The sequence below is a fragment of the Lipophrys pholis genome (genome assembly GCF_963383615.2).
Source record: "Lipophrys pholis genome assembly, chromosome: 10".
In the NCBI taxonomy this organism is placed as follows: Eukaryota; Metazoa; Chordata; class Actinopteri; order Blenniiformes; family Blenniidae; genus Lipophrys; species Lipophrys pholis.
Window position 1 is genome coordinate 12321420 of NC_137640.1, and position 23406 is coordinate 12344825.

At 40.3% G+C, this 23406-nt stretch overlaps 1 protein-coding gene across 3 annotated transcripts; it reads left to right on the forward strand.

Annotated features, from left to right (window-relative positions):
- The first annotated feature begins 3731 nt into the window (after positions 1–3731).
- Positions 3732–16157, forward strand: rorca (RAR-related orphan receptor C a). 3 transcript variants are annotated; one of them, XM_080474303.1, is made up of 10 exons: positions 3732–4286; positions 10080–10165; positions 10346–10487; positions 10641–11078; positions 11211–11332; positions 11457–11589; positions 12537–12644; positions 12801–12911; positions 13487–13596; positions 13710–16157. In XM_080474303.1, exons 1-10 carry the CDS (start codon positions 4280–4282, stop codon positions 13869–13871), a joined length of 1419 nt encoding a protein of 472 aa, XP_080330429.1. In that variant the 5' UTR covers positions 3732–4279; the 3' UTR covers positions 13872–16157. The 3 variants fall into 3 exon arrangements, with proteins under 3 accessions (XP_080330429.1, XP_080330430.1, XP_080330431.1); XM_080474304.1 differs by lacking the exon at positions 3732–4286 and adding an exon at positions 4426–4501; XM_080474305.1 differs by lacking the exons at positions 3732–4286; positions 10080–10165 and having other exon boundaries at positions 10429–10496; positions 10649–11078.
- The last annotated feature ends 7249 nt before the right edge of the window (positions 16158–23406 follow it).

The window sequence follows — 23406 nt, forward strand, 5'->3', positions numbered from 1 at the left end:
ATCATTTATATTTCTATATCGCTTGCACACCAGTAGGGTCGTCCCTCATGTGGAACTGACATGAGAAATCACCGGCGGATGCATCTGGGGGGAAAATAAGCGATAGTTTGGCACACTGACCTATTGATGTGAACCCAGTGCAGGTAAAAGATAGGTACAAACCAGATTACAGCCACACAGTCCAAGTGAGAGAGATTAGTGAGCATTTGAAAGAGAAGAAGGGAGCGGGTTTAGCAGGATGAGCAAAGAGGAGAAGAGAGAGGATTATGGAAGCCAGAGCCTGGATCCTAAAATAATCCTCTCAGTATACTGGGCAGTCGGCATTATAGGGCAAAAGCCAGTTCAAGCTATTAAATTGTGATTGCATTCATGCGCTGGAGTTTTAAGGTAAATAAAACTATATTACTACTATAAGCAGCATAACCAAAACTGGTGTTCCTACAGTGGGGATGAGAATTTGCTCTTTCGTTCCACTTTCTGTAATACATCACATACACGGTGTATGGACACACACACACACACACACACACACACACACGCACACACACGCACACACTCATTCCATCTGGCTTAATCTGGAAAGCTGGTTGAGAGCTATGTGCCTGGATGCAAAGCTCTAAGCTCCGCCTTCTTTCCATGCTCCATGTTCTAATTTGGATATTGTCATGGTTACGTAAGATTCAGGGTCAGGAGGTCAGTGACGTTGCAGGCGAACACCGGATGGATGTGAGGCTGCTTCGTGGTAACGCAAGGACACTGTGAGGGACATAATATAACTAAAAAGAGCTGACAGATGAGGATCAGGAAGGAAACAACCAGACTGACAAAACCATGTAAATAGGAGGAAGGGGAAGTTTACAACTGTAAAATATAATATACAAAAACACTCTTACTGCATTTTCCCAGTATTGTGTTTTCAAACTGTGCATTTAAGAAAAACAATATGTTACTGGTCTGTATTTATGTGGTAATGTATTTACTTTTCTTGTCTGGAGAAACTAGTTTTTTTGTGTTTTTTTTCCAGAAAAGTGTGCAGACAGTAAAGCAATGTGTGACCACGAAGCTTGCATAGGTGGTGTTGAGAGATGGTATGAGCCGTTATAGCGCCGACAAACACGGTAGTCCATGGAAAAAGACAGTAGGAGACTCACCACGCATGCACTGTAGAAAGACGGGTGAGGGAGGGTGTGAAAGCCCTGCGTTGCTCCACTAACCTACTTACCATAATCTCTCTCTTCTCCTGATTTCATAACTGTGCCCAACTTACGTGATACACTGGCCATCTTGCCTGCAGCTGAAAATCAATTATTTTCATCAGCATTGTTATTAATGGCTCAGGCTATTCTGTGCCGGTGTTTCTGAACACATCCCCACACGCGAACACAACAACGACAGGAATGAAGACCAACAAACTACACATAGATTGGTGCCGGTGATTCAGAAGTAGAATATTTATAATGCATGTCTGCCTTTAACGCACTGCAGAGCGCAACAAAACGAAACACAGTACAACAACAACAACCTGTGCTGCACTTAAATCCTCTACCAAGATTAGTGTTTGTTAATCCTGTGATATAATTAAGAGTTCCAGCTCAATGAACACTGAGGACACAGTCTTCCTTTTTAAGCCCTGTCCACACGACAGCACCGATTCATGTAACCGTATAATTTTTGGCCGATCATCCAGAGTGTGCGGCGCTTTAGGAGCCCAAAAACTGCGTTGTTTTTCGAGAATGGTTTCCAGAGTAGAGAAATTCCAAAACACCACCTTGGTTTTTACTAATGGATGGGCAAGACTCACAAAAGCTGGAACAATGACGTCATCAGCCCAACCCTCGTCTGTATAACCCCTCAATTGTCTCGGTGACGTCATTACAACAATGGCAGACACACATCTCCAGATGGTGCTGCAGAAGCTACTGATGCTATTTTTTGTTTAACAAGGCGTCAAACTTGTCCATTTCTCTGCTTTTGCATGCGCCATGTCTTCTTCTTCATTTTTTGTGTATTCCTGTGGCAGAGTTACAACATCGCTTTGAGTAGTTTTCATTGTGTTGCATGGATGCAGATATTCTGCATCAATGCTGTGGGGAAGAAAAACTTTTAAGAATGACAGGGAAAAAAGAGATTGTTTGGCTCACGTGGACAGGGCCTTAATGTGCTATTTACTGCGTAATGACGGCGAATACTATAGGAACTTTTTCATATGATGTCCCATAAAGGAAATGTCTATAATTGAAGGCAGTGTTAAAATAGTTTAAACATTAAACTTTAAAAGTGAACTTTATAGTGCATCAATGTTAAATGTATTAGTGTTTTAACAGGATGAACCATTATATTCCAGGTGTCTCCAATTTAAATTGATAACTAGTTAATTTAGAGGTCCAGTCCTGAAAAGTTGAGACGCTGTGTCCTAGAAGTTCAACAATGTACAGATCATTTAGCACAATGGGGAAGGATAGAAGATACATATATTTTCGAATATAAAGACAAAACTTCTCAAAACATATCTGTGACCTTTATGGATGTAGTAAAATCAGTATAGTTTTATTTTTCTTTTAAATAATTTGTACAACATCCCAGCCAGAGTGGCATGTCAGCAGCTGGTGTCTATCTCAACTGACAATGAGCAAACAGCAGAGTACACTTGGAAAGGTCAGTTGTCCTTCATGGGGTTAACGCAGAATGACACTCACCCAGCCATGTACTCACACCTAAAAAATAAACTTACTGATTGACCAATCCCTTGCTGTTTTTTTCTTTGGGTTGTGGGAGGAAAATCCACACAGGAACATAAAGGTCATGTAGACTTAACACAGAACGACCCTGAGTGGAAATGAACTCAGCCTGGGCTCCTGCTAGAAGACAACACTAACCACTGTGATACTCAAATAGTGCCTTTAATATTGAACATAAGAGTATGAAGTTTAATTTTTCCAAAAAATAGCCCAATCAGTTTTTCTCCAGTTGGTCAATTATTACATAGGATGCCATAATAGCATAATAAAGCTAATTTTAAGCTGGGAGCTGCCTTTGTAAGTCACTGCATACACATTCAAAAACATTAGTATTCCTTGAGGCTGGTGATACATTAAAGCCTTCAGATAAATGCTTATTGCTTATATGAAAAATATCTATACCAAATTTGATTATTATAATTTATACTCATAAATACACATCTACTTGTATTTATTATTTGTACCTTTTACTTATTTGTCGTAGATATTAAATCCCCTTGGGATGAGAAATAAAAGCTGTGGTCATCAAAAAAGTAGTTATGCACTTTATTGCCTGTCTCTGTGTCATCAAGTTAAAACAATAAGTTGATAGGTTTCTTCAAGGAAACTCGAATGCATCATTTCAATTTGTGGCAGTGAAAAACAGAATACCTGGACAAAGCCATTCACAAGTACAGAGAGGACTTAAAAACTCCACACAGGCCCAGACTAACACTCATGACTTTCTAGCAATAGACTAAACCTAAAAACCTTTCAGCTATCATACATACATGTTGTTATATCGTGGGTCTTTGGTAAGCTACAGCATTGAATTGGCTTGTATTAAGATTTGTATTTGTCTGTTTTTGTTGGTTTTTTGTTTTTTAACGAAGACTGCATCTTGCTGTGTTTATTGATAAAATGTTTTTGGAGGGTAAACAGTGGAGAAAAAAAAAAAAACACTACTGCAGAAATTTTTTTTATTAATTAATTAATTAAATAAAAATAGAAGGCGAGAAAGTCTGCAAATCCCCAAATGAACGCTTGTAATTGAGTAGTTCCCACGCTGGGTGACGGTCGGTCTGCACTGACACACTGCCACACTTTCCCACGCACGCGAGAACCTCCTTAAAGCGCGCGCGGGGAAGGGGGGGTGGACGCTGCGCACGCGCGCGCGTGTTCGCTCACGGGGCACGAGGCGGGCGGACCGCGGGCTGAGGATCATGTGTAGTCCACGCGCCGAATCTGGGTTAGAGCGAGACGCGGAGCGAGGAAGAGCACGCAGAGGAAGACCCGCTGCGGTGTTGTTTTTATAGGTGTGCGCTTCAGTCACAGAGTGTGAGCAGCTCGCACGCATTCAGCACGCGCCGTCGCTTCTATTTAATTATAAAAGTCTGTCCGTGTGCAGAAAAGCTAGAAAAGCCCCATATGAGGATTTGTTGCCGTTACAGTTTTCAGCTGCTCCTCTTCGGAGCGAAATCGTGCGTCTCGCTTTCAGTCTTTCCGGGCTTTATTTCCACTCGGACTTTCATGACACGACTCAACTAGACTTCAACGCAAAAATGAGAGGTGAGTTGATGGAATTTATTTAAAATTTAAAAATTTTTGGTGTGTTATTGTATTTGTTTGTTATATACTTCAGTTTCTCGGCGACAGCAGAGAAGGTTTGACGTTTGTTTATTATTTGTTATAACTTTCGGGTTGTCTCAGTGTGGTGAAGGCACTTGTTTGAAGCGGAGGCTGAAAGTGCGTATACTGGAGACGCGCGTTGAAACAAACACCAGGTTTGACCCCTAAGTTACGTAAAACTGAATTTTAATTCTTTATAAAGTGTAAATGTGTCTCACGGTGACTCCCGTAGTTGGATTTTAAGATATTAATGTTCCTTAGATGAATGAAATAGTGTTTAGAATGTTTTATTTTAATTTCAAATTATAATATTCAAACATCATAAAAAAAACGTTTCTAACGTCCATCAATACGGAGTGCACTTAGTGTGTGACGATTCTTAGTGTTTTGAAGAAACTAGTGTGTTAAAACTGATCAAAGACTTTATTTTCCCCGGTGAGCAACTGTGGTTATGTAAGAGGTAGAGAGAGAGGGAGAGGTAAAGAGAGAGGGAGAGAGAGAGGGAGGGAGAGGTAGAGAGAGAGAGAGAGAGAGAGAGAGAGAGGGAGGGAGAGGTAGAGAGAGAGAGGGAGGGAGAGGTAGAGAGAGAGAGAGATTCATAGGCTGTCAAGCCGCATGAAAATCTGCTGGCAGGATTTGTTTGCACTGACAAAGAAGTTGCATTTACTTGTTTTTATACCATATTATTTCAACCCTCTATTACAACACTTATTAACAAAGACAATATCAGTTTATATATTTGTATTCTACATCCAATAGAGAGTTTGACTTGATTACAAATTTCTCCACATGCGAGATAAATAAAGGGATATCTTATGGCCTTAATATACGGCGTGATGTTATTAATTGTGCTTTAGGCTGCAGTTTCAGGAAGTCCCGTCAGCCAACGTGTATTTGTTTTCTTAATTAGTAGTGTGATGGTCGGTGTGTGTGTGTGTGTGTGGGGGGGGGGGGGGGTTAAACATTGGGGGACCGAGAGAGAGGTGTGCCATTGACCTACTTCTGTCATTGAAGCTGTGTGTGTGTGTGTGCGTGTGTCCAGTCTGTCGTCATAAGTGATGAAACTATGGGGATTATTTAAATCAGTTGCAAGGAAAATGTCATCTTTGATCTGTAGTTCAAAAGAAGAGCAAGCTGACATTTTGATGTTGCTGCTGTTAGTACCCTTAAATATCCTGAAATATATCTGATCGACAGACAAATGTCAGTTAATACTTGTACATGTATATTTTTCTATTGTCTCATTTAACCCATTTGTTTTGTGTTGTAATGTCGGACCATTACGTACTGCTGTCAGAAGCAGGATATGGGCACAGCAAGCCTTCATTTAACTGTGAAACACAGCAGGGTTCGGTTAAGCTCAGCTTCCTCTGCCAGCTAAGGTTACTTACATCAACCAGAGTTTACTTACTCCAGTCAAGCGTGGTTCATCAATCTGATTCTGTCCAATAGCCACATAGGTTGAAACATCTCCGACTAAAAGCCACAGAGGTAAAAGAAGATGAGTAATACTGTATTAAAAAAAAATGTGAGTTGGAGCTCAGAGAGGAAGAAGAGACTCAGATTATCTGCTTTCTTTTTATATAGAATTAAAAGCTGCAATTTATTCTTAGTTTTAGAGGCAGTCGTAGTGTTTAATCATTTGCATGCTGTGTAATCAAATTAACTTTAAAAAAAAAAAAGCAGTCTTAGATGTAAGTTCTGAGCTTCTGTGCTCTTGGTGATGTACAGAGACTTAGAAGACTGTTGGAGCTCAGTTTTTCCAGGATCAAACGTATGGTAGCAGTAGAAACCAAAGGCTGCTCTGTGCTCTCCAAGGACACTGGTGTGCTGAGCTCAGCCTCAAAGTCACTATCTGTTGAGTGTGCAGCCTTGGGGGGGGGGGGGGGGGGGGGTTCACTGCAACTTACAGTATGTGTCAAGGTGCCCTTTTTCTTTGACAATGCCACGCTAAGATTCTATTCCCTTTATCAAAAAGCTTTACTTCGTCACACAATCTGCATGTTGGTGTACTGATAAAATGTCACCATGTATCTTTGCATTGTCATTCATGCTATAGCGCCGTCATGTTTGAAGTTACTCTTCAATATTTACCATAACTAAGTTACATCCAAATGTTCTGTAAATTTAAAAAAAAAAAAAAAAGTCTGGATATGGATGGTGTGAAAAGATTTTTGGTAAAGATCTTTGTGATTTCTGCAGCATAAGCTTGAACTTGTTCCGGCGGCTTGGAGCAGTTCGTTAAATTACATGCTGCAAAGCAAATTCCTCAGTCTTGATCTGGTTGTGTTGCAGAGGCCCACTTGGGTCTCGGAGCAGCGCGCAGTAGCACGGTCAAGTGAATGCACTTTATCTTTTCTGATCAATGGTGCGGCACTACAGGGGCCACACGGTGTGGGGCCTGGTTTCTTGGCAGACACAGCACTCTTGTTTATTATGTGAATACAAATTCTTGGAAGTAGCATTCTGCTAATTAAATCACATGGGCCAGTTTATATATATTTTTTCAACTCTCATATCTATATTTTGAGGTGAGAAGAAACGGGAATAGTAAGCTGAAATTACATTGAAAAGGGGGAGAGAAAAAAAAAAGGAGGGTTTTAGTCTGTACACACACAGACGTGTGTGTACAGACAGGCCTCCGCACTGCACAGAATGTACAGTATTTCCCTGACATAGCTTCCAATTATAGGCAGGTTTTATGTTACTGCTCGTTTTACGGTGGTTGTCTTTGCTTTGTTTTGTCAGCAAGATCTCAAAATCAAAGCATCGTAGCCGAGCTTTTCATTGAAACTGATTTCTGCTGGTATCTGTCAATCCTGAACCCTGGCATCTGCTAAAGGAATCTCCTGAATTTGGAGGGCATTTTGAAAGGGCTCGGGGTTAGTTTGAGGCCATATTATACTACCTGTGCTCTCTAGGTAGGTCAGCGAGAGGAGAAGAAGAGAAAAAAAAACAATTATTACTGGAAAACAGGTGTCAGTCAGGGCCCTGCTTTGAAAAGTATGCAGGAAGAGAGCAGAAGGCTATAGAGGGGAGCAGGACTTTCTATTATTTGACAAACTACCTGTCAAAACTAGTGCCTCAAGTCATTCTGTTAGTAAACCAATGTCATGATATTCTGCACAATTTCCAATATACTGGGGCCATTTCTTGCCCATGTGAGTCATAAACTCAATCCGATTTAGGTTAAATATACATGCCAGGTAAATATAAAGCACCCGGTCAATAGGACCCTTGGACTGTTTGATTAGCTGGGCTGGGGGGACAAAGTCCAATGTTACTTTGAGGTTGCAGCTGAGATGATGAAACAAGTCATCGACTCAAAGACACATTGACCGTGTCCTGTCTTAAATCACTTTTGAGTTTAAAAGTTAGCATTGACTACCTTATACAAGTTTATGGTTAAGTCTTTTACAAAACATTCACGTAACTTACATTCAATAGGAATGTCATTTTTATTCAGTTTAAGTTATGTATGTTATTTAGTCACTCTTCTATAAATTATATCTGCTATAAGCTGATATAATTCATGTATTTAGCTGATATAATTACATTTTTCTTGTTTTCAAGAACCGTTTGTCTTAGAACAAGGATTAGTAGTGTTCTCAATAAACTCCACCGAGAAGAAAGCAGCTCTTGTTCAGACTCCTGCTCCCTTGCAACATGCCTCAAAATTAGTGGTTGCATGTTTCACTGTGTTCGCTCCCTCGGTAAAGTGTGACAAGTGCTCAGCACACAGTTATTTTTAATCAGCGCTGTCCATTTCACCCCAATGTTGTCATCTGCACAACAGTTATTAGCCAATAGACCAGGACGGCAGGAGGAATTGCTGGTGCTGCTGCAACAGAGTAAAAATAGATTTATGATGCAACAACACCGCTGAAATTTCACTCAAATACTTGACATGCTGCAACAAGTTATAAGCTACTATTAGCAAAGCCCTCCTCCACTCGTACTGTACTAGATGGCTTTTGAACCATGTCCAGATGTTGCACAAGTGTTGAAATCTCCAGTTGGGGCCACTTCTCTTTCCTTCCTAGTTTCATGTGGTCGTCTGGTTTCTTGCCGTAAATAAACCTCACACTGTTGCCTTTGTCAGCCTGAAGCAAGGATCCGCCCTCCCTTTTACCTACGATTGTGTCCGATTTTGTTCCACCTTCAAACCTGCAAGGAGCCAGATTGTGTTCCTTGTGAGTCCGCCACCCAATTTCATTCGCTGAATGGGAAATTGTGTCAGTGGAGCAGCTCCCGTTTGCCGGGCTTGACTGTGGCACTCAGCTGACTGGCAGGTGAGGCAGCGAGTCACAGGCAAAGCCTCTCACTCGGAGTCCAATAGGAGGGTAGGAGGGTGGAGGAGGATCGTCACACTGTTGCCAAGAGAACCACCTTTGAATGAGTGTGTTGGTGGAATGCGGCCAGACGGCAGTTATATAACAGACTGAAGGGAGGGGGTGAGGCACTGAAGGGGGAGTGATAAAGGGAGCAATGGAGAAAGGGATTTTTTTTCCATTGCCCTTTATTTATTTATATCTCTCGCTTGCGTTTCGTGAACCATTGCACTACAGCAATCCAAGATACTCCAGTGTGTGTTCTCCACTGCAATAAATGATCTCAAAGTTAAAAAGGAGAAGATTTTTTTTTTTTCTCCCCGACTCAAGATTCTTAGTCACTAACCTCTTTTGCTGCGTGTGACGCATATTCCTCCCCACGCACAGCGACATATTTCATTAGTTGGTTGAGGGTAGTTTATAAACACCGCTTTAGAAAACAGCAACATTTCTGAAGGGCAGTTGAAGACCAGTTTTCAGTGATTTATGGGTTACTTAATCCCCTGTGTGACCCAGCAACATGGTTTAAGGATTGTTTGGCACAGCCCTTGGCCTCAGACAAATCAATAACCACACACAGCCTGAATGGTAACGATGGCCGTCGTTTTGTGGGTGAAAACTGAAGGCCTTGGAGGCTCCGGCATGGCAGTGTGCCTTTGTTAACCTGTTAACATTTTGTTTATCCCTGGAAGAAGAGTGGCAGCGCGAGAGAGAGCTGTGAAACTTTATAACCCTAGGCCTCAGCTAATGCAATTGACCTGCTATTCTGGGCCTGAGGAGGCCCAGCTACTTAGATAAACAGCATAATGAAAAGAACAGGCTGTTCCTGGGTAAGAAGGCTCAGGCTTCCACAATGGACACAAGGTGTATAATGTACAGTGTACACGGTTTCCTTTGTGGTCTTGACACTTCTCTTGTTTCTGCACAGTCCTGCAACAGTATCACAGAGAAGCATCTCAATTATCATTGAAACTGTTTCAAAGATTGTAAAGCATTTGAATGCCATGAAATGAAATGTATGTCAGGATTAAATCCAGTTTGTTTCCTTGTCCCTTCAAGTAGGTAATAACATTGGTTTTGAAAAAAAAAAAAAAAAAAAGCTGCCCATTTTATCTGGTTGATGTCTTTAATGGATGGATACTGGCTGTCCAGTCTGAGAGTTTATACAGTTTCACGCAGTTTCTCACCAGATCTTGGAAAATGATTTTATTTTTTTTAATCAATACATAATAGAGGCACATAGTAATGAAACCTTTTTGTAGTTACATTTTACATTTGCTTTTCTTTCTTTCTTTTTTTTTTAATAATAATGTCATCATACCACTTTTCTTCTAAGTCATCTAAACATATTGGCATATTTTTTTAACACTTCTGTTTTTCTGCTTTGTTTTCCTCTCTACAGCTCAAATAGAGGTAATTCCCTGTAAAATCTGTGGGGACAAATCATCTGGGATTCACTATGGTGTCATCACCTGTGAAGGCTGCAAGGTGAGCTTTTAACCATCCTCATCAGTTACATGCAAGGTGATAACGGGCAGAAGAACTCGTCTCCACAGTGTGATCATCACATTGTTGATTGTACTCTTGTCTGATTAAGTATTGTATTTATGACTTACAGCACCCAGCAGGTGTTGCAATACTCACACAGTGCCTGCTTTTGTATTTCAGGGTTTTTTTCGACGCAGCCAGCAGAATAATGCGATGTACTCCTGCTCGCGACAGAGGAACTGCCTAATTGACCGGACCAACCGTAATCGTTGTCAGCACTGCAGGCTGCAGAAGTGTCTCGCTCTGGGCATGAGCCGCGATGGTGAGTTCAGTTACTCGATCTATATTTAATTAACTCAGAGTTTCCATCTCCCAACTTTTTGCTTATCACAACAAATGTGTCGTTCGATCCCTCTGTGACTTCAACCAGACTCTCTTTAATGTTTCTTTTTCTCTTTGCACTCTGCTTTTACAGCTGTGAAGTTTGGTCGGATGTCCAAAAAGCAGCGGGACAGCCTGTACGCAGAGGTTCAGAAACACCAGCAGTCCCAGGAGCGCGCAGGGGTCGGTGCCCACGAGGACAACAGTAACTTGGCTGACCTCGACCGCGCTTACAGAAGAGGCTCCGGTGCCACACTCAGTGACCTGGATGACATCACCACGCTGCCGGAGGGCCTGCTTTTCGACCTGCCGCTGACCCCAGAGGATGCAGGTGGAGATTACTGTAACCTGGACATACTGGGTGGAAGCGGCGGCAGCAGCTCATCTTCTCAGAGTTCACCAGAACAGACCAATTTGGACTTTGCTGATGGCAGCAGCATAAAGCATGAGTACCAACTATTGCACGATTCTGGACTCTTTTCACATGCTATCCTCAACCCAGTGCCCGAGAACTGCTCCCTGCTGGAGATAGGTAAATATTCATCTTGCCGCACTTTGCTGATGTGATTTGAAACCTTAGATATTATCAGAAAACCTTTTCATTTTAAAACTTTAATGGAAAAAGCTAAACAAGACTTGTTTTTTTTGTTTCTTTCTCATTCAGAGCGTATAACCCAGAACGTGGTGAAGTCCCATGTTGAAACAAGCCAGTACAGCTCAGACGAGCTGAAGAGAATGGCATGGACGTTATATAGTTCAGAAGAGACGCGTACACACCAGATGAAGGTAAATGTTCTACTGGCTGCGGTTTATTTAAATTAAGCAAAAATACAAAAGTTGAACCTCAAGTACTTTTTTCAGAGATTGCTTTCCTCATAGAGAATTTCTGTTTGCTTCTGTTCTCTTTCAGTCGGCAGAGGCAATGTGGCAACAATGTGCCATTCACATCACCAACGCCATCCAGTATGTAGTAGAGTTTGCCAAGCGCATCTCTGGCTTCATGGACCTCTGTCAGAATGATCAGATTATCCTACTCAAAGCAGGTCAGTGCATGACATCAATATACATACACACACACACACACACACACACACACACACACACACACACACACACACACACACACACACACGCCCCGCAGGCTAAAAAATCAGCTTTTGCACACATGGGACAGCGACTGCTATATTTGTTAAACTGTAAACATCTAGCTGTGACAAAGATAGCTGTTGTCAGTTGAACAGTATATTACCAGCAAATGGTAACTGACTTCAAAGCATACCAATATCACATGCTTGCCGGGTGACTCTGAAAGGTGCATGTGTTTCTTCCTCTGAAGAAAGGCTGGCTTTGTATTAAATTTGCCGCGTCTTCTGTTCCACAATTCCTGTCTTTTTTGTTTGTTTGTTTGTTTGTTTTTACTGGAATAGGACTTCACATTCCAAGTCACATTGGCGTGAGAACTAAAGGTGATGGGAAGTTAAGAACAGTTGGGTTTTACTGATCACATCATTGCAGGCATTAGATAAATGGGATTTGAAAAGCAAAAATGTGGGTTTGTCCTCGGCTTAGAAATCCTACAAAGGGGTTAACGGATCCACACCCTTACCACATCTGTCAACTTTCTGCTGGCATCTCGGGGTGAATGGCTTTGGCAATGTAATTCACTTCCGTGTGAGGTCAAACATGTTCTTTGTACTCCCATGGCAATTAAGCTGTGAAATGCAGAACAAAACATATAAGGAACATAAAAGCCTGATTTGCATAAGCAAGTATGAAAATCATGTCTGTTATGTGCTATTGGCTTGATTATTACTTTGCTTGGGTTGGCGCCATAACACACACTATTAATTGTTCCAGTCATCATTCAATACTTTCTAATGTCACACGAAACAAATCAAACTTAGTTTTTAAAACATTTCTTCCATAACAACCATTTAATTGTAGGAATCCTCGAACATTTTTCTCATCAAAATCTTTTTATTTTCGACAGGCTGCATGGATGTTCTTCTGATCCGTATGTGTCGGGCCTACAACCCCATCAATAATACATTGCTCTTTGATGGAAAGTTTGCCACTCCTCAACTTTTCAAAGCTCTTGGTGAGTCAGCTCGTTCCCCATCTATTTCCTTTAGCTTTCTTTTCTGATTCCACTGGAAATATGAAGGAAAAAGTGTGGGATTTCATGTCAACTGTTTCATGTGCTCAGTGGTACGGTGTATTTGATCATTTTCCCTCTGCTCTTCCTCCCCAAAAGGCTGCGACGACCTCGTGAACGCGGTGTTTGACTTTGCCAAAAGTATGAGCCGGATCCAGATGTCGGAGGAGGAGATGGCGCTTTTCAGTGCGGCTGTGTTGCTCTCACCAGGTTAGATGATGTCTCCTTTTTTAAAGATCTCTTCACACGCACTGTGTGTGAAACTGTTAATCCGCACGTCTGTTGAACTAAGACGTCTTTGTCTGGAACCGGTAAACACAAAGGTTTACCTGCACGCCACAGTTGCTGCACGATATTGATGCACAATGGACAAGTCACTGCATATATTTAACTAAATTGCTGCAACTGGCAGCCTTGTGTTATTTTTGTTTATGTGCACATGATTCGTACAAACATTGAGGGAAAACCATTAGGTTGCAGTGCAATTTACCTTTTGGTTTTTAGAATCTTTATATCATCCTTTATATCAAGCAGATGCTGTGTTTCTAAGAAATAACTTTCAGCGGAGCAGCAACCATTGACTGGCTGGCCAGTACTTCTATGTATAATATATAATGTTTGAGCAGTTTGTGTTGATATGTCAACACTATTAATAACTGCCGTAACATTTTGATGCTTCCTGTCTGCTGCTATATTTGAGTTGTTTCCAATTGGGACCAAATGCAGGTCCTAATTGGTAGCATAATGATAAAACTGTTGCAATAATGTCACCACCGTCTCTCCAGACCGAAACTGGCTGACAGATGTCCAGAAGATCCAGAAGTTGCAGGACAAAGTTTACGTGGCTCTGCAGCGCTGCATACAAAAAGACGGATCCGAGGAGAAACTAGCCAAGGTACAAAGCAACTGGCGAAAATATAAATTCTGATTGTTTTGTAATAATATGGTATTTACTATCAGATCTTCTTCTAATTGTTCTTTTTTTTTTTTTCTGAATTCCAACCCTAGATGGTGGCTAAGCTTCCCGTAATGAGGTCCATTTGCAACCTTCACATCGACAAGCTGGAGTTTTTCCGTCTGGTTCACCCTGAAACGGCATATACGTTTCCCCCGCTGTACAGAGAGGTGTTTGGGAGTGAACTTACCTTCCCAGACTCCACAGAGGGCTAGCGCCTTGCTCGTTTTGGTTATTTTGCATAATTCAAATAGTGACTTTGAGGTGTAGGGAGGGGAGGAAAAGAAATGTGGCAACCAGCTGGAACGAAACCAACCAGCAGCTTGATGACAATCCTGCACGCTACACTTAAGCAAAACACTCCTCTCACCTCTGATCTCCCAGTCCTGTGGAGTAGCTTTCACTGCCCTGCAAAGCCAGTCCTTTCAACCTAACACTACAGGATCCGCTGCCAGGCAATCAGTGCATCTAACTTGCTTTTTAGGGAGGTTAAAAAAAAAAGAAAAAAAAGAAAACAACATTTAAAGTGTAGCCTACTACATTTGTATTTTCGAAAAAATATTTTTCTATCAGAACATCTTCGACTTTTCATTCTGTTGAATTCCTTCTGAATGGAAAAAGTGACTTTCATTGTTCTCGCAGTTCCTGTAAGCTATTGTTGAATGTACCCCTCATCCCTTAACCATTCAGTGCAGGCAGCCCCAGGCTCCATTATAGAATGTACATACTCGAGGTCCTCGCCCACATTGTGGAGATTTGCAGTAATGATGCCTGTTTCAGCTGTCAGTATAGTACTGTTTCTTGTTTTCTTTCTATTTTTGGTTTTGTTTCAGTATTTTGGTAGCACCCATATTTTGCAGTTTTGTAACATATGAACAAACTGTTTAAAGGGACCATGATCAAACTCACAAGCGGACGAGGGTTTATTTTTGGATTTTTGTTTTTTTAAACTATGAATCGTGGACTGACATTGCCACGCATCTAGAAACTCTTGCACGCGGAGCACAAAGCAGAACTGTTCTGCTGAAACGGTTGTCGATATTTTTACTAGCACACCCTCAGACACTGGTGTAAGTGAGCTCTATATTTTTTTATGCAATCAATGACCTCAGTCCTCATACCTTTTTCCTTTGCAAATGCCACTTAGATAGTGAGAGTCACAGAGGTATTGTGAAAATATGAAAACATGAACCATGCTGCCGGGCCACGTGGAGACAGAAAAAGAAAGTGGGCTGAAATGAAAAAAGAAAAAAAATTAATAATCTGGATGATTAGCACTTGAGAGTCCTCATTGAAATCTAAATTGACCCCATGGCATAAGATTTTACGGGTTTCAAAATGAAAATTGCCATCTGTGGAACTCATGCTGAAACAGTCTGAAAATGTTAGGTACACCAAGGGGGTGTACCTAAACATTGTAGGACCATCAGTGCACAGACGCTGACCACTTTGGGGTCATGTATTCAAGCGCATTGTCCAAACCTCCAATACCTAAGTAGGTTCAAAAGACTTGGAAATGAAGAAAGATTTGGAAATGTGGCCTCTTTTATATTGTCATCTATGTGTTTCAAAAGGTGGCAATGAAAAAGGAAAGCAGACATGTGGATGATGCTTCTATAACATAGGGGATTTACTGGCTGCGGCATCTGTCTCTGCTTTAGGGTCGGGCAGATTATACTGCTCGAGGCAGCCGAGGGTTCCTGATTGGAGTATTAACTCTTATATTTGTGATTTCCAACTCCCTTACTACCTCACCCACTTCAAACACTATAAGGCACAGCAAAGGGTTAACAGAGCCATCAGCTACCCCCCTGAGTTCAGTGTTTCTACATTCATGCTGCAGAAATTCTTCAGAAATGTCCGACAGTGGTGGATTTGCCACTAATTACTGTGTAATCAGTCAATGCAAACTTAAAAAGTGAAGTGCTGGGGCATAGATGATCAATTCCTCTCTGACTGCTGTTCTGCAATTCAGAGCAGCACATGCCTTTAGGTCCAGGAAGCACATGATAGATCCTGCTCTGACTGAAGCAGCAGTGTCTGGAGACACCTACAGGTGTGTCCACATAGTCTTTTTCTTCAGAGTTGTGGAACATAATCTATTACTGTAGAACCAAAAACTGTCACACTAAAGGCATTGTGAAATAGAAATTGTAATTTGAGAAAACATGTTTTTTTTTTTTTATTTATTTTTATCTTAAGCAATTAAGACAATCACATGACAAGTTGGATGTCTCTATATTTAAGCTCTATTTGCTTTGCACTGCTGGGACAGTGCTCTTTGCCATATACCCTATTATCTCACATAGTTTCAGAGGGGTCTTACGCTTGCCTTGGTACAAAAGACAGTGGCATTGTGGGATTGTGCAATAATGTCTTTCCCATTGTTCTAAGTATGTTGGGCCATAGTTGCCCTGTACTAGAGTAAATGTTTTCATAAGCGCTCCAGCACGGTTGAGCTTATAGCACAACAAATAATGTGATTTAAAATATAATGAACCAAAAAAAAAAAAAAAAAACTTTCCTGCAGATCACCTGAAATGGCCTGATATCACTGTCAGATTGTAACAAAGTGTGATACTTTTTCTGTGTCAAGCCTGAGAATGTTAGATATGCTGATTTCAAATGATTCAGTATATTTAGTGACTTTTCAGGCCTGTTTTAAAAAAATATATATATATATAAAATAATCTGTCCTGGGGACAGAGCTTATGATCTGCACCTACATTTTGGTTCAGAGTCACTCAGGGAGATAGCTGGGCTCTCTGTCCTACAGTGTCTACAGTTAGTCTAGCAAGACACCTTGCACCAACATAGAAGACCTTTAAACCTTGATCACTGTGTACAGTACATGTTCTCATGAATGTTTGATTACAGAAGTATCAAAGACTTTACCCCTGTCTATATCATTATTGCAACACTTTGAGTTTGAGTCATAGATTTATTCATATATATATATATATATATATATATATATATATATAAATAAACAATAGTGTTGGTTTTGTTGTGATTTTTTTTCTTAATTTTTTTCCGTTTGTACTGTTCTTTTTTTTCTCATCAGTTTAGTGTCCTTTTTGTCATGGAAAGATGTAATTCTATTTTTTTTAAAGAGCGTTTTTAAAGATGTCTCCTTAAAAGTTTCTTTTATGTCATGATCCTTCTGTTTATTATATTTTCATTCTAAAGACTATTATTAAATCAGTCTAGATTTTAATATGAAATAATTTATGATATGTCATGGATATAAAGTCCGAGCGGTTTTAACACAGTGAAGTGTTATTGCACAATGGTGATATTATATGTGGATTTGAGAATGTAATAAAAGTCTTTTTACTATATAACAGTGACTGTTGTGAATTCCTCATCATCATGTATTTACTTGTACTACTATTGATATTAGTAGAGAGGAGCTGAAACGTAGTTACAGATTATTCTGTGGAGCCCCACAGTGGTAGTTTTGAGTAATATGGAAATCAAAAACAGTCACCGACGCTGGAAATCAGATGTGTTGGACCAGGAGTTCTAGTTCAGGGGCCACATAGACCCCAATTTCATCTGGAGCGAGCCAGACCAGTACAATAGAGCCATAATAACCTTTAACTATAACTTTTCAAGTTTGTCAATGTTGTGCTGCAGAGTATACATGATGAAAATGTCTATACTTTCATGCACAACTACTGAAAATGACTACAATCTCAACATGAAGCCAAATGTAATGATACTTTCTTGTGAAAAATACACTGAAATGTCCTGTAGCTGTTCATTTGCTAAGCAGCATCACCAATGTCTCAGCTCTGGTCTCAGTGTTGTGTTATGTCCTCTGCTCTTAAGAAGTTTGTTAAATATCAATTTTCTAGGAAAGTTTTACCATATCCTGGGTGGTTTGGCCAAATTGAAGCTTCTTGCAGGCCAGTTTTGGCTCCACGGGCCTTATGTTTGACATCCCTGTGTTAGCGGTTTTTTGAAGGTTATACAAGCTCTTAAAAGTAAAGGGGAATACACAAATTATAATGCCGCAGTGTTTCTGAGGCAACAAGTTGACTCAAGGTTTATTTACCTAGATAAGCATCAGACAGTATTAACCTTTGCACAGATGCCAATTACTTACAAGTATCTTTTTGTGAATCTTATCTACATTGTTGAGTCTGGCTCTCCTCCTTGAGGCAAAGTGTGGTCTAGAGCACGTGGCAAACACATTGGGGTGGAAAAGTGGAAGTTAGTGGCTCATTGTAAGAAACAGTGATTTAAAAAAGGTGAATTGCTTCCCTTTAAGTCGCAACCATGTATAGGATTTAATTTCAACCCCCCCCCCCCCAAAAAAAAGGTGACACCATAAATATGTGCAAATGTATTCACAAAACTTTAAAGAAAAAGTCAACGTCCTAATTGAATCACTAACAACAGGCAAGGTAAAACAGATGTTTAACCTAGAGGGGGGGAAGAACAGAGCTCGGCTATGTGAGTACAAACGGAACAAACAGCCCAACTTCTCACAAGCCTGGAGAATGCACAGAGTAATAACACACAGCGGGAAATGAGGCACAGCTGACAATGACAGGAAGCGGGTAAGGAGGACACAAATTCAGATCAAAATAACACTGAACTCAACTCAGGAAGAGAAAGTGAAACCAAACATGGACTAAACGCTTGAAATTAAAACCAGGCAGCATGAAATTCAAGGAGGGAGCACAGTATAAGAAAACTGAGCAAAACACAAAAATCTGATTTACCAAGAGTGTGTGTGTGTGTGTGTGTGTGTGTGTGTGTGTGTGTGTGTGTGTGTGTGTGTGTGTGTGTGTGTTACTGACAGGGCAAAGCACTTTGAAACTGCTGAAGTGGTAAAAAGGCCCTGAATACATGAATCTGATTTAAACTAGTGTTTCTTTAATTCAATTCAATTCAATTCAGTTCAACTGTATTTATACGGCGCCAAACACATCACAGTCATTTCTAGATGCTTTTTACAAATAAAAACCCAACGAATCCACTTGAGCAAGCCTAAGAGACTGTGAAAAAGAAAAAGTCCCTTTTTTTTCCCAACAAGAAATCTTCACAGAACCAGGCTCAGAGATGGCAACTTTCTGCTATTTCGAATGGGGTGAGATGATAGAAGGAGAGAAAAGGATAGGATAGACAGACTTGACAGAGATCCACTCGCTGCAGATGATCAGATAAAATAAAAGTTCATTCTTAACTGTGGCTAAACTATGCACGGTCAGTTTAGATGAATGTAATTGGAATAGGGATTGGATAATCCATACAGTATACGTATTCACTTATCACTTTATCCAACTTTGGGTCAGAAATAGCAATAGAGAAAGAAAAAAAACACAGAGACAGACAATTTACAATTTTACAGTCAATTAATCTCAAGTACTTTTAGATTGTGGGAAGAAACCCCGAGAACGCACATACCCTGCACTGAAAGACCCCCAAACCCTAAACTCAAACCAGGGATAATGTGTTGAGGGAGAGTTAACCATCGAAACACCTTGGGCCAGATCGCACAATGATGACATCAAACTCAGATTACATGTTTGTTTGTGTTCATGTTCACTGTTCCTTCTGGGTGTTTTTGGTCACCCAGCCCTGTGCTGTAGTTAGCTGGGATGAGTTGCAGCCATATGGAGGACAAGGTGTGAACACTCCTGTTCTCTTCAGTAATTGAACCCAAATCTTAACCAAGTTTATTGCACCTTACATGATGTTTTGGGTTTAACTCCTCACCACCACCTACGATTAGCACAAGATATTATAAGAAATCCTATTTTGTTGTTGTATGTCCTGCCATTGAATTTTGGCGACACTTTTAAAACCAAACAGAAAGAAATGACAATCACGTGCATAATAAATACATAGAGACTTCAGTGGGGGTTGCTGTTGTTGTCTCCTTTTGTTTGTGTAACTACTTTTCTGATAGCATTGTTACTTGTTGGTTGTTCATTATGGTCAGAGTTGATTGGTCAATATGTCACGTGCATGTGGTAACGTTTGGGTCATTCGTTTTACTCAAGTCACCAGGATAAGAGTACCTCCCCAGAGTTGTCTGAATTACCTCTCAGATCTTCACTTCAGGTCACAGCTTGTTACATGAATACGTATATACATCACATCATAATTATATGCAACCGCCGTGGAAAAAGGGATTTTGGAAATGTGATGAACAATTTACACTTTATCGACAAGTAAGTTGGTAAATTCTATATTTATTGTTTCCTGTTTCTTCCAAAGAGATGATAGTTTTAATTTACACAGGATTAGCTCGGTCAATCGTTTAGATTTATGGTGTCTTCTTTCAGGAAACATTTTTGGGACAATAGTGTGCAATAGCAGATTTGTTCAGTAGTTTTTTATTCTGTCATGGAAGTCAGGTAAGAAATTAACATAATTCAGTTATTTATTTATTTATTTTTTTTAGCAATGATGTGAAATCCCTGTTATATGATGCACTGATGATCCAATGGATATTTTTTGTTGTAAAAATGACAGACTGACCTTTAAATTGAGTGTTTGCAAACGCTCAATCAAAATGTCTTTCATAATTCGTTCTTTGGATTGTATTAATAACATAGTGAGGCAAAAACAAATGGAAATTGGAGCCACTAGTCATGTTTACACTGAAATCCTACTGGAAATTGTTGTGAAGAAAATTGCTAATCTGAAGTCACAACGGAGCAACTGAGATCAACGGAGATCAGAATTTCCATTTCATAAATATTTATTGAAGGCAATACAAGTGTGCTGTAACGTGGTAGACATAAACTAATAAATAAGAGCAGCTCTTAAGAAATCGTTTGCTCAAGGTCTCTTTATCCGGCTGGGTATCTCGCAAGTTAACCTTCGCACATATGCAGTTTAGTCGAGGCTGTCTCTGCTTGCAGCCTATATGACAAACCTTATCTGCAATGTTTGGTCTGACAAATTCTTCCTGGTCAAAAGGGTGAGTGAGTGCTCAGTGACCCTTCGCGGGAACGGACCAGCTCGCTTCAAGGCCTCCAACAAGAGAAAAGGAGAATAATATTAGAATAATTAACAATTAAGAGTTCAAATGATATCATGAAGTACATTACACGTCCCTACAAGTAGCACAACACCCTCTTTTATATAGTGATGTCAAAAGTCGAAATATAAAAATCTGTAAATCAGCTGTCACCGCCTCAATCCAAATAAATCTCAGACATGGTTAACATTGTGGGGGAAAGCTTTGAAGGGCTGAAAATTGAGTTTGTGAGTGACACCGCCCAATATCTCCACTCACTGTGGGATGGCTGGTTTAAACTGGGTTTATGTAAAAGCTCGTGTTCCGACAGGAGGGCTACAATTTTTTACTTAAAATATGAGCACGTTACTCTCAGCTTCTCTCCATTTGATTTCTATTCAAGTCAAAACAGACCGGTGTGTTTTTGCACACCTACAAAATATTGCATGGAATTGCATCATCTTATCTGCCCTGAACTATTAAACCCATATGTGCCTGCCTGTTTTAAATATCCAAAAGGTAAAAATAGATAAATTGCTACATTACGTATGCCAACAAAATTCCTCAACTTGCTACAAAATAGTCTCCCTTTGGAGATCACAGTTATGCTCTGAGGAGGTTTTAAAGCCAAGCTGATTCATTGTTTCGTTTAATCCATAAACTCTTTACTGTCTGACTGTATCATTTTCCTTTTATCTACTGTAAACATTTAAACCGTCACCTCGGTTAAACCGATGCCAAACTGGCACTGATACTGATATCTAAATACAGATCTCTTGCCAGCAACAGTGGGTTAGCCATTTCTACAATCAGTACCCTGCATGATGCAACATGCAAAACATTAACAGAGAATTAGTGCAGACTGGGACATCATAACACATATGCTCAAGATACAATTTGCTTAAGAGCATCAGTGCCAAAAGGCGTGTCACCTGATTCTGCTCCATGGAGACCTGGCTCCCGCTGAAACTCTTCACGCTCCACAAAGGAAATTCAGTGAAAGGAAAAAGCGTCTGACCTTCACTGGAGCATCTTTTCTCTCGGAAGTGCAATTCATACATTTCTAAGTGTTTAGAAATACATCCAACTCGTCAGCCATAGATTGCACCTTTACACAGAGAGTAACTTTCAGGTTTACAGTATTGTTGAGATGCACTGTAATATATTGAGATGTCCTTGTAAACCTCTGCCCTCTCATATCTTAAGCAAAACAAAACCCTATTAACTCAATTCAGAACAGATGAGTGTATATTTGCCTCAGAAGTTAATGTTGGGTCACTTTGCATATCTGCAAGTTAGTGAAATATAACCTACGACAAATGCTGAGGATTCATTTAATGTGTTATCTAGATTAATTGGTGATGGTGGCCAAGAGTATTCACCCTTTATCTGTAGCTTGTAGATAGATCATCTAATGTAATATATGTTTGTATTTAAACAAAAGGCAAATAATTGTACACAATTTAAATCATGGTAGGGCTTTGAAATTTTGAGTTAACTTATCCCAATCTGAGTAGCCATAATCAATTCACCAGTTTCTCTTACCCAGCCAACATTGTATAAAATGATTTAATTTAACTTTTTCAGTAGAAATAACTGCTATTCACACGGTTGTAGATAGAGTAGCAGACATGACACATTACTGACACCCAACTCCAGCGATCAGTGACACAGCAGGCAGCTGCCGAACTGCTTGAAATGAAGTACGAGTATCAAAGTCATGCTGTGAGGTTAAGTTTGTAAAAACATACAGGTTAGAAGTGACAGACTTTTGCTAACAGAAGTGTGAAGACAAACGCTGTGGTATGTAGGATTTCAAATCTTTCAGCGGATTTAAAATCCATTAAAATTAAAATCCTGTCTTGTTTTTTCTACAGAAAAAAAAACACAAAAACAACAACTATGCATGAAGGACTTGATTTTTGGACGTCTCCCTGCATTTTGCACCAAGAGGCCTTTGGTATTTGGCTTTTAGCCTTTAGGTATTGTAACAAGATAGTTTGATTGTTGTTAAATTGTTATTTGTTTTTCTAATATACACCCTTTTGCACTTAAACAAATAGAAAGATTTTCAGTTGCTATTTATTGACTATTATTATATTATTTTAAAGTAGGCTGAATAAACAGCGCAAAAAGGAGGTGAAGAAGAAAATACAGGCAAGATGGATTGGATCGAAGATTGTACCATCAATGAAGGGAAAAGTTTAAAAGACAGTAGTGTGACCTGGTAAGGTGCATGGTTTGGAGACCGTTTTTAAAAGACAGAAGGATGAACTGGAGGCGGAAGACATGAAGATGCCGAGATTTTCTCGTGAGTAACCAGGATGGGAGGATTAAAAAGGAAGCGATCAGAGGGACAACTGTATAGATAAGAAGTGAGAGAGACCAGTGCTGAGGAAAGGTAGGGGATAATATTGGATGAAGGCTGTTTGACATGAAGCTGCCAGAAGAGTCATGGATGTCATGAAGGAGAACATGGTTGGTGTGACAGCAGAGGGGACAGGAAGATTGAGTGGGAGGAAGGCACACAACAAGGCAGCATGATGATGATGATGATGATGATGATGATGATGATGATGATGATGATGATGATGATGATGATGATAATGATGATGATGATGATGATGATGACATGGACGTGTGGTAACGTGGTGCGCAGCCTGCAGCGGATGGGCCGGTGTTTACGTGCTCCGTCCAGCAGGGGGCAGTGCGCACCAGCCCAGACGCCGCCCAGCGTCTTGCTCTGAGGAAACTGTGCAAACTGATTT

Excerpts from the sequence above, each read along its gene's own strand:
- rorca (XM_080474303.1), top strand. Across the intron at positions 10,488-10,640 it reads TCTGGGCATGAGCCGCGATG|CTGTGAAGTTTGGTCGGATG; the intron begins GTGAGTTCAGTT and ends CTGCTTTTACAG. Across the intron at positions 11,333-11,456 it reads CGCGTACACACCAGATGAAG|TCGGCAGAGGCAATGTGGCA; the intron begins GTAAATGTTCTA and ends GTTCTCTTTCAG.